At 38.5% G+C, this 12084-nt stretch overlaps 1 protein-coding gene across 1 annotated transcript in view; it reads right to left on the reverse strand.

Annotated features, from left to right (window-relative positions):
* Positions 1 to 9151: 9151 nt before the first annotated feature.
* Positions 9152 to 12084, reverse strand: part of LOC113021533 (nuclear GTPase SLIP-GC-like) — a 23242-nt gene continuing 20309 nt past the window's right edge. Inside the window, exons 7-13 of the mRNA XM_026166292.1 lie at positions 11464 to 11637; positions 11225 to 11373; positions 10965 to 11082; positions 10654 to 10762; positions 10418 to 10548; positions 9839 to 9920; positions 9152 to 9754 (exon numbers count right to left, since the gene is read on the reverse strand). Of these exons, the coding sequence (XP_026022077.1) occupies positions 9672 to 9754; positions 9839 to 9920; positions 10418 to 10548; positions 10654 to 10762; positions 10965 to 11082; positions 11225 to 11373; positions 11464 to 11637 (846 nt within the window). The 3' untranslated portion in view covers positions 9152 to 9671. The remainder of the gene's footprint in view (positions 9755 to 9838; positions 9921 to 10417; positions 10549 to 10653; positions 10763 to 10964; positions 11083 to 11224; positions 11374 to 11463; positions 11638 to 12084) is intronic.

The raw sequence follows: 12084 nt of genomic DNA on the forward strand, positions 1-12084 counted from the left end.
GCACCGCAGACCAGGCCCTGGTACACCAGGTTTCATATTTGCATGGGCAAACAGCTTCTTTGATTCCCTGAAACATGAAGTACAAATGATTTGGGAACATGTCCTCCATCTCCTTTTCTAATGAGCTATAATAATTGATAAATCGCCAAGAGAGCTTATATAAATCCTCGCTGTGAAGGAGATATTATTACAGTAGTATAATAATCAAAACATATCTGTGGCTTTAACAGTTTATTGTGCCAAAAAAAATGAAAAAATGAAAGAACACTTATAATTAACATTTAAATGCTCTATGCCACAAGCCTAGTTTTGATAACCTTATTCTTCAACGTGGTCTAAGGAGCTTGGAAAGAAAAGCGTCTGGACTTCTTGAGTTGCTTGAAGACGTTTCACCTCTCATCCGAGAAGCTTCTTCATTTCAGTTGTTTTAGATTTTGCTGTCAGATTATAAATTTACCTTAAGTTGGTTTAGTGTCTGTTATTTACTCATCTTAGGCATTGTGTCTTTGGTTAAGTGTCAAGTCTTTGTGAAAATCATATTTAAATTTAGTTAAATATTTTGAGCAGAACGAAATGTACCCCTAAATACATGAAAAGTAAAAGCTGTGATCTTAAGGATGGTACCTCATCATTCTGTTGGTGGGTTAGACAAGTATATTTCTTTACTGTGTGTGTGTGTGTGTGTGTGTGTGTGTGTGTGTGTGTGTGTGTGTGTGTGTGTGTGTGTGTGTGTGTGTGTGTGTTTTAATCAGGTCAGTTGTCTCAGTGTTTGAGACAACTGACCTGATTGTGTTGTGTTATGTTCCCCATGCCACATCCTTGCGGTGAACAATGCTGCATCATACTTGATTACCTCCCCATATCAGATTACTTTGCTGAAATTTCACTCTTTTTCTCATGCTTCTCAAATAGCAGTTTATCTGTACTGCCGCACATATTTCCATTCCATTCCCTCCCCCCCACCCCCACCCTCTCTCTCTGTTTCATTCCCTGAATCTTTCTTTGTGTGTCAGTCTGTGTGCAGGCAGCAGCAGGACAGCTTCAGTGCAGACAGACGTTCCACGCTCCCTGCAGAATCATAGCCCATCAATCATGTTAACATGTTAACTAGTGGGATTTATTTTATTCAGCAGAAAAAAACAGTGAGGATCCCATTACAGAGAGTGGCCTAAGGGCAGAATGTGTATGTGTGTGTATGTGTGTAAATGTCTGAGTTGGGGGGAGACCCTCTGGGGAAGACCCCTTTCTCTTCTAGTGCAACATCCAATCTCTCTCAGTGGCACAGTGTGAGAAATAACGATATGTAACGAAGATGTAATGAACAAAAGTCAGTTGTTTTGCTTTGTTTTTTTTTTTTTAAAAAGTCACTGAGTTGTTGTCAAAATTGCAATCTACTGCAGCGGATTTCCAATATTCACCTAAAAAAGGAAACTTATATTCAAATCACTGGTTCCTTGTTATCGAGAGAAGTTAGAGTGTTAGCAGCAACTTACATGTGCGCATTGGAGGCCTGCTCAGATGCGACCAGAGATTTACACTCCACTGCTCACTTTCAGAGTGTAAATAGGATTAGCAAATAATACCAGGTGTTCAAGTTACCACACCTGACAGCATATGACAGGTTTAGTTTTGCCTGAATCGCAGAGGCATGTATTACAGTCTGGCTGGGATGCACACACTGACTGTGGTTTTGCTTGAATTTGCTCTCTGTGCATGCTCACGGGTGATGGGCAACGTAGGTATAAGTATGCAGTAAAGGTGATGCTGATATAAGAATGAGCAGAATGTCATAGATATGCCCATAAAAGTTTGTATTTTAAATGTCCTTTCTTCTTCTTTCAGTCTTCTGACACATCAAATTTGATGGAAAATAAACATGTTAATGTATATTCTGTGTGTGCATGTGTGTCTCCACATGTATGTTTTCATACATGCCTGAGTGCAAAGTGTGGCTAATTAAACGGCTTGTTGCCATTTTCATTTCCACGCCTAAGTGTTTTTGTATTTGTGCATGTGACCGAGCTTTTTGTATCTCCGTGGGTGATATAAGTTTAGGGCTGTTTGATTGTTTCACCACCTGTGCCCGACATGTCTGCAGATTGGTACCTCCCACCCTGACACTCACATCAAACACGGCTCAAGTTTCCTGAGCTGTCTTTTGTGTGGAGCGTGTTAAGCAATTTTTAAAGTGGCCCTTTCTGGTTTCTCCTCCAGGGCTGAGGGGGCACACTCCCTCTGGCTCGCTCTAACTTTCTCTCAGTTTTGTTTTCCCTTTGTCAATTGCAGCTTCTCTCAATGTATCTACCCATCTTTTCTGTGTGTGTGAGGAATGAACACAGTGAAGAGAAAAAGAAGAATTTATTTTAGAAAGTTTTCTAATAAAAAAAAAGTTTCCTTGAATCTTCAGTGGCTACAATAAGATGCATTTGGATTTTAGCAGTTAGTTCTCTGCATTCCACAGATGGTTCAAATACTCATATCTCACTTCTCATTAAGTATTTAGCTGGCATCCTATTTGCATAGCTGAGAACAGAGGGGAGAAACGTGTAGATGTGTATGAGGTGGCTAACGAAGTGGCCTGGAGATTGCATGGATGGATTCTTGCCAAGCAACGCCCCACCTGCTTGCACCCGCCACTTACTCCCAGTCGTGACTGCCCCCAACCCCCTAGCTCATTGAGTGTGCCCACCCTAAGCTCACAAATTCTGCTCCCTTTGACAATGGTTAGGTCAGCCTAGATAAAGCACGTCCATTAGAGGCAATCGAGCCGGCAGGACAGAGTGACAGAGACAGACAGGAGGGCAAAACAGGAGGGGAAGGAGTAGGAAGGCTTTGACAAATACCAAAGGTGGCCATAACTCTGCTTGTCTTCCTGGGAAATTTTTGCACGCTTTTTTTTCCTTAGAGCTTGATAAGTGTCTCTGAATTAAATGGGTTTTAATTAGCAGTCATTAAGAAGTTCATTAGCATATTGCCTGGCTGTTTGGCTGTTTCGATGGGGATGATGGCGCTGCTCTCCGGGGCTCGCTCTGTCTTTTTACCGTGGCAGTAGTGCGTTTGGGTTTAAAGGAGAGGAAGCAGACATTTAAAGAGAGAGTGTGGATTTAAAAAGGAGAGAAAGCACAAGAGAGGGAAAAATCTGATCTGGACACTTTGCACTTGTTTCTAATTTTTTCTGACCTTTCTCACCTCCTCTCATTCTGCACCTTTTTCTCTCTCACTTCTGCATCCTCCCCATTTTGCCCACATCTCTCTCTCACTGTCAGTGGTTACTTTGTGGTTATGTGGTGATGGAAGCTGATAGCTGGCAGTTGAAGGCTGTTCTGTAGGGCTTAAGAAGAATCCATCTGTGACTGTGTGGTTGCAGTTTAGTCAGATGGTGCAGACTGGCCTGCTGAGGTGGCGTTACAGAACGATACTCGAGATGAAAGCACAGGACATGGACAACAAAAGCCATGATAGTAGCACAGTTATAGAAGCAGATAGTATTTGGTGGCTAGGCTGTTGTTCTTACACTGCTTGAGAAATTGTGTTGAAATGTAGCATGGTTAAGCAAGACAAGTGACTGTGTGTGTGTGTGTGTGTGTGTGTGTGTGTGTGTGTGTGTGTGTGTGTGTGTGTGTGTGTGTGTGTGTGTGTGTGTGTGTGTGTGTGTGTGTGAGGGTGTTTTATGGAGAGGCACATGGAGATAAAAAAAAAGCTTCTTATTTGTTTCTTTACTTTATGGTTGTGGTTCACTCATGTCATAACTGCTGCTGTGTTTCTTTAATTCATTACTGTAAAATTGTATACAAAAGTACACACAATATTTAGTCTTATTTACTTATTATTAGTCCTATTTTTAGAGTTTTTTCAGTTTAAAATAATGATATAAAGAATATATAAATAAATACACCAATTGTGCTCACCTTGATAAAAGCTTTGGTCACATTCTCACACAGATAACCAGACCTATCAGCATGCACCAATATCTTTTAGGAGAATGATTAGAGTTTGGAAATGAGGAAATGCGCTGGCTTCCCTCACATGAAGACATGTACAAATTAACCTGCCTTTAATCTCTCTTTCTCACTGCTGAACATACATGAATGCAAAGACATACTGAGCAAGATAAGTATTGTGAAAGGAATATATTTGCTGTGATTTGAATTGCATATGTGAGTACTGTGAGAGATCAATAGCTCCAGTTTCCCCTCCAAATCACCTATCCCGCATCCTCCTCTTCTTTCTTTACCTCTTTAAATCAGGCTTTTCAGCTCTGTTTCGATCTTTACCTTTATTTACGCTATCGTTTCCTTATTTGTGCATTACTCTTTCCTTTTTAATCTCCCCCATCTTGCCTTGTTTTCTTTTCCTCCCCCTTTTCTATCCCTCATTTCTTACTGACATCATTCCTTGCCTGTGTTGTAATGCGTAATGTTCTAAAGTTGGCTCAGCCCATGGCAGACTGCTGCCAATACAGACTGATTAGCTATAAATCTTGCCTCAGTGACCAGTTACCTTACAGAGATCAGACAGACAGAAAGACACATATGAGAGGAGGCTGAGCGAGTGTGTTTGTGTTATGCTGTGTGTGGGTACAGCCAACCTAGATCTGTCCGACTTACCGAGCCTTATTAATACAGCAATGACTGATACTCTCACTTTCAATCCATCGTGCACCCAGTTTAAATATTAAGCTATAACCAAAAGCCAGGCCGATGACCTGAGCTTTTCCTGTTCTCGAGCCTGTTTGAATGGGAAACACTTGTGCTCATAATCTTTTGACTAATCCCACAGGAATGTGTCTGTGTGTTTGCGTGTGTGTGTCTTTACTCTCTTTGCTCTTCTTTCACCTGCTAGCGCACAATCAGCTCTGTCAACATCATTAGCTGAGGCGGTTTTCACATCAAAGTTAACAACAAGCTAACATTTTGTACATCGAGAGAGTTTAACCGGACATTATTGGGACTATTGCTTAAAGATGTTTGATGTGTTGCTGGTTGTTTTATGAGATTTTGTGAGTTAAATGATTAATTCATCTATCTAAATGAGTAAGGGGTCCATAAATATTCCTGATCTCTGAAATATTCTCTAATTCATTAAAATGCTCAATTTGAAATGTGAAGTGTCTGACACATCTTTGGATTGTGGGAGGAAGGTGGAGTCTTCAGAGGGAAACCCCTGTGAAAATGGGAAGAGTGTCCAAACTTCACACAGAAATGGCCAGCACTCAAATTATGTGCAATTGGAGATTGACCTATATGGAAGATTTCCCTAAGTAGCTCTGCAAAATCACAAGAATGCACAAAACACCCAGCCCTTTTCATAAACCTTTAAACACTAGTGCAGATTATATTTGGCTCCTGCCTCTTAATTTTGGAACATAATTGATTTATTTTCTGTTGAGACAAGGGAGGCAGTGATGAGAACTATGAGCAGACAGCTTGACCTTGGCAGTCGGACTCCACAGCTTTGCTCTGTTGAGTGCAGAGAATGGTCTTAAGCTACTCCCACAAGTGGTGCGATTGTCGAACGGACAGACAAGGAATCTGAATTATTTTCTACTTTTATCAGACCTTCCATGTGTACTACACCACGTCCTTTAGCTATTTGCTCTTAACAATGCCTTCCTGCACATGACCATCTGAGAAGACTTTTCCTTTTTTTTTGCTTTTTTTATGCAAGGATGATTAGGCCATTATCACACTCTCTATTGATATACTTATCAATCCTCATGATACATGTTTTCTTGTTACTGCTAGTGCATACACATTGAAAATTATTACTATATCAGCAGCTTCAGGTGCAAGAGGGCACAACCGGATTCTATAACTATTTTGGAATAGCTTTTTCACTTCCTGTTAACTCGAGAACGTTTAATCATATTTGATGGATTTTATCAGTGAGGAGATCAAACTGATCAAATCCTTGTTTTAACTTACAGTGTTTTTACTGCTGTGTATTCCCACTGTGACGACCCACTGCACCCTGCCTTCCTTTTGGCTCATGTGTGTCTTGTTTGCAGGCATTGAAGAGGCGGAGTTCCCATTTACAATCAGTGACACTGGCAACACCTGGGCCAGTGTGCCAGGACACTATACAAAAAGCCTTTAGGGCAAAGCCCTGCCCATCGTCTATCATGTCGGCCGGCCTTGTGGGATTTTGAACAGCTGTAGCTGCTTCTTGTTCTTCGATAAGCCAGGTCCGAGCCAGCTCCAATCAGCCAGAAAAGTTATCGTGGTTCCGAATTGGTAGATGTCCTTCAAAATCCTCCATTGAGACTGTCAAATTCAAATTTTATTTGTCACATACACAGTCATACACAATACGATATGCAGTGAAATGCAACTGCTCGTGACCTAAAATAAAAGACTATGAATAGGATAGAAAATACATATGAAAATTAAAATGAAGGGTAAATTTAACTAGGAAAGAATAAAATAAAATATAAAAATTAAAGTTAAAAATAAAATAACTGTACACAAAATACACAATATAGAAAATATAAAAGAATATATGAAGAAATATAGAACATTAAGAGCAGCTGTACGAGTAATAAATGGTAATGAAAGAAATGTAATGTCCAGGGTTGTGCAATCCACATATTTAAGTGTCTTGTGCAGTGCAAATATGCTTAAAAGTGATTTATTTAAGTGAGTGATTTGATTTGATGACCACGCAGTGTAGTTGTGCAGTGGCCACTAGTGTAAACAAATGTCCAGTGTGTGTGTAAAAACCATATGTGTGGGTCAGTACTGTGTGGTGGTGTGATTGAGAGACCGTATCGCCTGCGGGAAGAAGCTCCTCCTCAGTCTCTCTGTGTTGGTCTTCAGGGAGCGGAATCGGTTTCCTGACCTCAACAGAGAGAACAGTCTGTTGTTGGGATGGCTGAGGTCCTTCACGATCTTCCTGGCCTTGGTCCAGCACCGCCTGCTGTAGATTGAGTGCAGGTCAGGGAGCTCGGAGCGGATGGTGCGCTCAGCTGATCGCACAACCCTCTGTAGAGCTCGTCTGTCCTGCATGGTGCTGTTCCCGAACCAGGTTAAGATGTTCCCTGTCAGGATGCTCTCTATGGTGCAGGAGTAAAAGTTCCTGAGCACCTTGGAGGGCAGTCGGAAGTCTCCCAAGTGTCTGAGGTGGTAGAGACGCTGTCGGGCCTTTTTCACCACAGTGTTGATGGATCTGCCGCTTTGACCAAGGTCAGAGCCACATCACCAGGCTCCTGATTGGTTGTCGCGGCACGTTTTGACGCTGGAGTTCAGATTTTTCCAACTCAAGCGGTAGACGTGAAACACGCGTATGCACAAAATGCAACACAAAAACTGACGCGCGTGGTTTTATTCGCGAGCCAAACGCGCCAGACGCGTACACTGACGCCCGTTTCTCACGTTTTCGTGATGCAAATCTGCTTCCAAATTTTCGCGGGACACGCAATCGCGTGTCATCGCGCTTTTTCCATTGACTTTACATGTAAACCTGACGCTCTGGCCGCCTCTATCGCGTTCAGTGTGAACACACGGTTAGAGTGTGGAAAACCTCTAAACCTCAGGCTTAAAATGACCAACAGTCTCCTTTAAAAAGGACATAGTCACAGGCTCAAACCTGTCAAGGACAGCAAAGCAGGAAGCAGAGACTGAGGGGTCATGAGCACAAGGCAAGATTTGAGCCCTTGTGGAGGAGACCTTCTCAATAAAAAAAAAAGTAAAACATTTTCACAGGCTTCAGACGAGGGCTTGATACAGTCGATATGTGGTGCACTAAGAACAGAGTTAATAGTTAAAACACACGGGTTGTGACAATTTGACAGAATAATGTCAGATAAGTGTTTCTTTTGGCATCTTTTACAGTTTTTTGATATTGAAGCCAACAGTCCTTTAGCATCTCGAATGACACTTGTAGTTGGTCCTTTTCCCACTTGCATTCAGCTTGACGGTACTCACATCTGACAGCTTGGGTCATGTCGTTCAACCAGGGCTCAGATTTAGCTTTAGGCAGTTTGGTTTTTAATGGAGCGACAGTGTCCAAAGCAGTCCAACAGGTGGAATAAAACCATGAGCTCAGTTCCTCAGTCTGGCTGCATAAAAACTATGGGATTGTACAGTTCTGGTTAAAAACTGTTGAAAACCCAGGAGCAGCATGAGGTTTAACTGAGGTACAGGCAAGAGGAACTTCAAACATTACAGGACTGTGGTCAGAAAACACAGCATCACGAATCTCTACGTTAAAAACATAAAAACTATGAGTTAAAACAGGATCAAGTATGTGTCCACGTTCATGTGTGGGACCAGTCAAACATTGCACCAGATTAAAAGAATAAATTTAAAAAGCTCTTTGCCATGGGCATATCAGGACAACACACATGAATATTAAAATCCCCAACAATAAGAACACAATCATATTTTGGCATGTATTCAGCCAAGAAGTCATTCACAAAGCCCTTATTTTATTTTGGAGCAGCCCAGCTGAAACACAGACAGTTTAAAGCTGGTGAATGACGGTGTTGATAGCTGCTTACATTTAAAATGACTTTAAAAATCGTAGCTATTCCTCCTCCTTGGCCCAACGTACGCAGGGAATTAAAGTAGCAGCAATTGTTATTGATCTATAAGGAAGAATATTATTTTTCTGTATTTGATTCTTTTAGTAATTTAAATTATTTTAAATTATTTCATTTAATTTGTATCTATATATTAGCTTAAATTGAAATGGATAAATGAACAACTGTTTACTGGAAATAGTTTTGGTGATTTGCAGTATTATATTGTGAAACTGACTCTAAAATTTGATTCATATATTTTACAATTTCAAAACTTAAATTTTTATATTTTAATGAGTGAAGAGGGGAAAAGCTATCAAAAGAATGTGAAATTAAACTAAATTATAATAATATTGAGGAAATCTTTCATAGGTAACTTTCCAAGTCAAAGTTTTGTGAACAAAGGGCTATCTTATCACACTGCAGTTGCCCAGGAGATACACAGGAGAAGGAAGGGGGACTCCCAGCAGTTGACAGCAGTGGCCGTATGTGTATATAGTGTTTAGTTTTAGTTTAAAATGCATATCTCAGATTGTAATTTAGTGTTAGCTGAAGCTTGCAACCTGTAAGTAGTTTTTATCAAGCAGCTTAGTTTTAGGGCAAGTAAAGGACAAGAACAAGGTTTGAAAAACATTTTCATCTTACAAAAACACTTAAATCAAGGTTTATTGAACTGTATACAAAATCAAATGTTTGCATGCATATACAGATTAGAAACAACAAAAAATAAAATTATAAACTAGTAGCTGAAGTAGAAGCTGATAGTAATGCTGGTGTATTATTATTCATGACACCCAAAGAAACCAATGTAATGCAGGAAAAAAATTCTGATTCTGAAATTGCAATAAAAAATATTGTGCTATATAAGGCTCAAAGATAAAACTGAAAAACATATCCATAAACTAATGGCTCTCATTTCAATGAACTAAGACTTAACACATGCAATTAAAACATTAGAATATACTATAAGATGCTAAAATGTGAAGCAGAAATAAATCAATGTCTTCTTCTGATTATCCAAATCAGGCTTGCCAGGGATATAAGTTCTAGTTTAGTAAAAGCAATATTTATGTAATTAAACACAAAACAGGTAATCAAAGCTGATTAATTTAAGTATTACAAAAATAATAATACCATTTTTATTTTTACCCAGCTACTGTTGTAACATTTCTTCATCTTGACCACCTTGAAGTTGATTATAATGTGTTGTCAAAGTCTCAAGATACTCTGAAACATCTAAAACAACAAAGTGATTTTATTAATAATACATACAGGATTCCTAGTACTCAACATGAAAGATTTACTTTATATTCTGTTTACCTGGGAGTGAGTAGGCAGCAGTCTTCAGTGAGAATTCAATGGCTTCCTTCATGATTTTCTGGAGCGTGTACAGCATGACTTTCTAATTTAACATAAGAGCATTTATTAGTTTTCACAGTGCCAAATTATGAGTTAAAAAAAAGACTTGAATTACTGATTACATGTTTGTTTAGAGTGAGAATTATTAAAGTGCTGAAAGTAGCCTTTTTCAGTTTAAACTCTTCTATTGGAGTCCTAATTGTAACGCCCAGTACAAATTTAACAGCCACCTCACTAATGTTTTAAAAAAACAAAAAACAACAAATAGAAGAACTTGGTTTACATTCTCCTTAGACGGGGCAATAGTACTGATTCTGATATATATGTATTACAGAAATATAAAAGAAGCCTTTATGTGAACGAAGAACATTTTGCAAGATAACCTTAGACTATGTTTTTTTCTAATTTTCTATTTTGAACAAGTTTGATTCTTTTTTCAGTTTATGCTATTTGTATATGTACAGCACTTTGGGAACCCTGGTTTAATTTAAAGTGCTTTATAAATAAAGGTGGTATGGTATGTTATATAATGTGACAAACCTTCAATGCATCCATCTTCATCAACATGGTCTTTTTTGCCTCCTCATACATTTTCTTATTTGAGTATACATGTCTCTCAATAGTCTTCCTCATGTTTTCCAGTGCTCCATCTCCCTCAATTTTTTTTGCTTCTACAAGAAGACACAAGGTTTTGCAACAAAAAAGAACCCAAAACTTTTTATGCATAATTGCGATGAATGCCTACATTCACAATAAATGCAAATGTGTCAACTTACCAATGTAACATTTTGTCATGTTTTCCTTAACTGTCTCTGTTAGACTGGTGTAGATTTTCTTCTTCTGCTTCAGGATGAATTTCTCCATTTGAGCCTTCATTTTGTCCTCCTTAGAAATAGGAAACATTGGTAAAAATGTATTAAAAAAAACAAAACAAGAGATCAGGGTAATAGAGATGATTCTATTTTTTTCTCCAAAAGTTAATTAGAGCAGAACATATTAATATTTACACATTCTATTTTTTTGTGTAAATATTAATCTTGATGGTAATGGAATCATAAACAGGAGAATTTACAATTAGACAGTGTACCTGTGTCTGAAGAAATATCAGCTGTAGTTCGACATCATTGTATTTTTGAATCAGTGAATTGGTGCCAAGTGAAAACCTGCTTATGACTCCTTTGAATGATCCACATTTAATGTCATTTCTGAAAAATGTGTTTCAGAATAATAGTGTTGATGGCAGCATTGACAAGTGAATAATGTGTATAATGTATATGAGAGAGAGAAAGAGAGAGAGAAAAACACTTAATATGATAACACTTTATTATTTATTCTGTTTATTCTTACGGGAAGGTCTCTCTGAACTTTTTATCAATGCTGTCAGTCAGGCATGAAGCCAACATCATGTTGAGGTCTATTTGTTCCCCGCATTTTGTTGTGTGGATGCCGTCCTTCTTAACTACAGCCACTAGTATGCTGAAAAAACTGGGCTCTTTCTAAAACAAATCAGGAAAACATTTTTAAACGCATGCTCATAAAGAGTGCAAAATCTGCTGCTTTGATTTAATTATAATTAAGATACATACACGATCCAAAAAGGTCTTCAGTTTTTTTTCAGAGGTTATGAAATTTTTAATCCCTTCTGCGAGACACTGTTCAAAGTCCTTGGTTGCTTCTTCAACTGCTGTTTTTACTGTATTAAGTTGTTCCCTCATGTTTTTCTCAAGGACTTTACATACATCATCTGCTTTTCCAACACCCTGAAATAAAAAACATATATATATATACACATATACATATATATACATACATATATATATATACATATATATACATACACACACACATACTTTTTTTAATATATTTTTTATTTTACATATTTTTTTTTAGGTGTCAGAGTTATGCAGACATTTCAAGTTATACATTTTGTCATTATTACACTGAATAAAAATATAAACGCAACACTTTTGCTTTTGCTCCCATTTTTCATGAGCTGAACTCAAACATCTGAAAATTGTTCTTTATACACAAAAGACCCATGATTCTCAAATATTGTTTTCAAATCTTTATAAATCTGTGTTAGTGAGCACTTTTCCTTTACCAAGATAATGCATCCCACCTCACAGGCGTGGTATATCAAGGGGCTGATTAGACAGCATGAATAATGTACAGGTGTGCCTTAGACTGCCCACAATAAAAAGCCACTC

Source organism: Astatotilapia calliptera, chromosome 4 (assembly GCF_900246225.1).
Source record: "Astatotilapia calliptera chromosome 4, fAstCal1.2, whole genome shotgun sequence".
NCBI classification, from domain to species: domain Eukaryota; kingdom Metazoa; phylum Chordata; class Actinopteri; order Cichliformes; family Cichlidae; genus Astatotilapia; species Astatotilapia calliptera.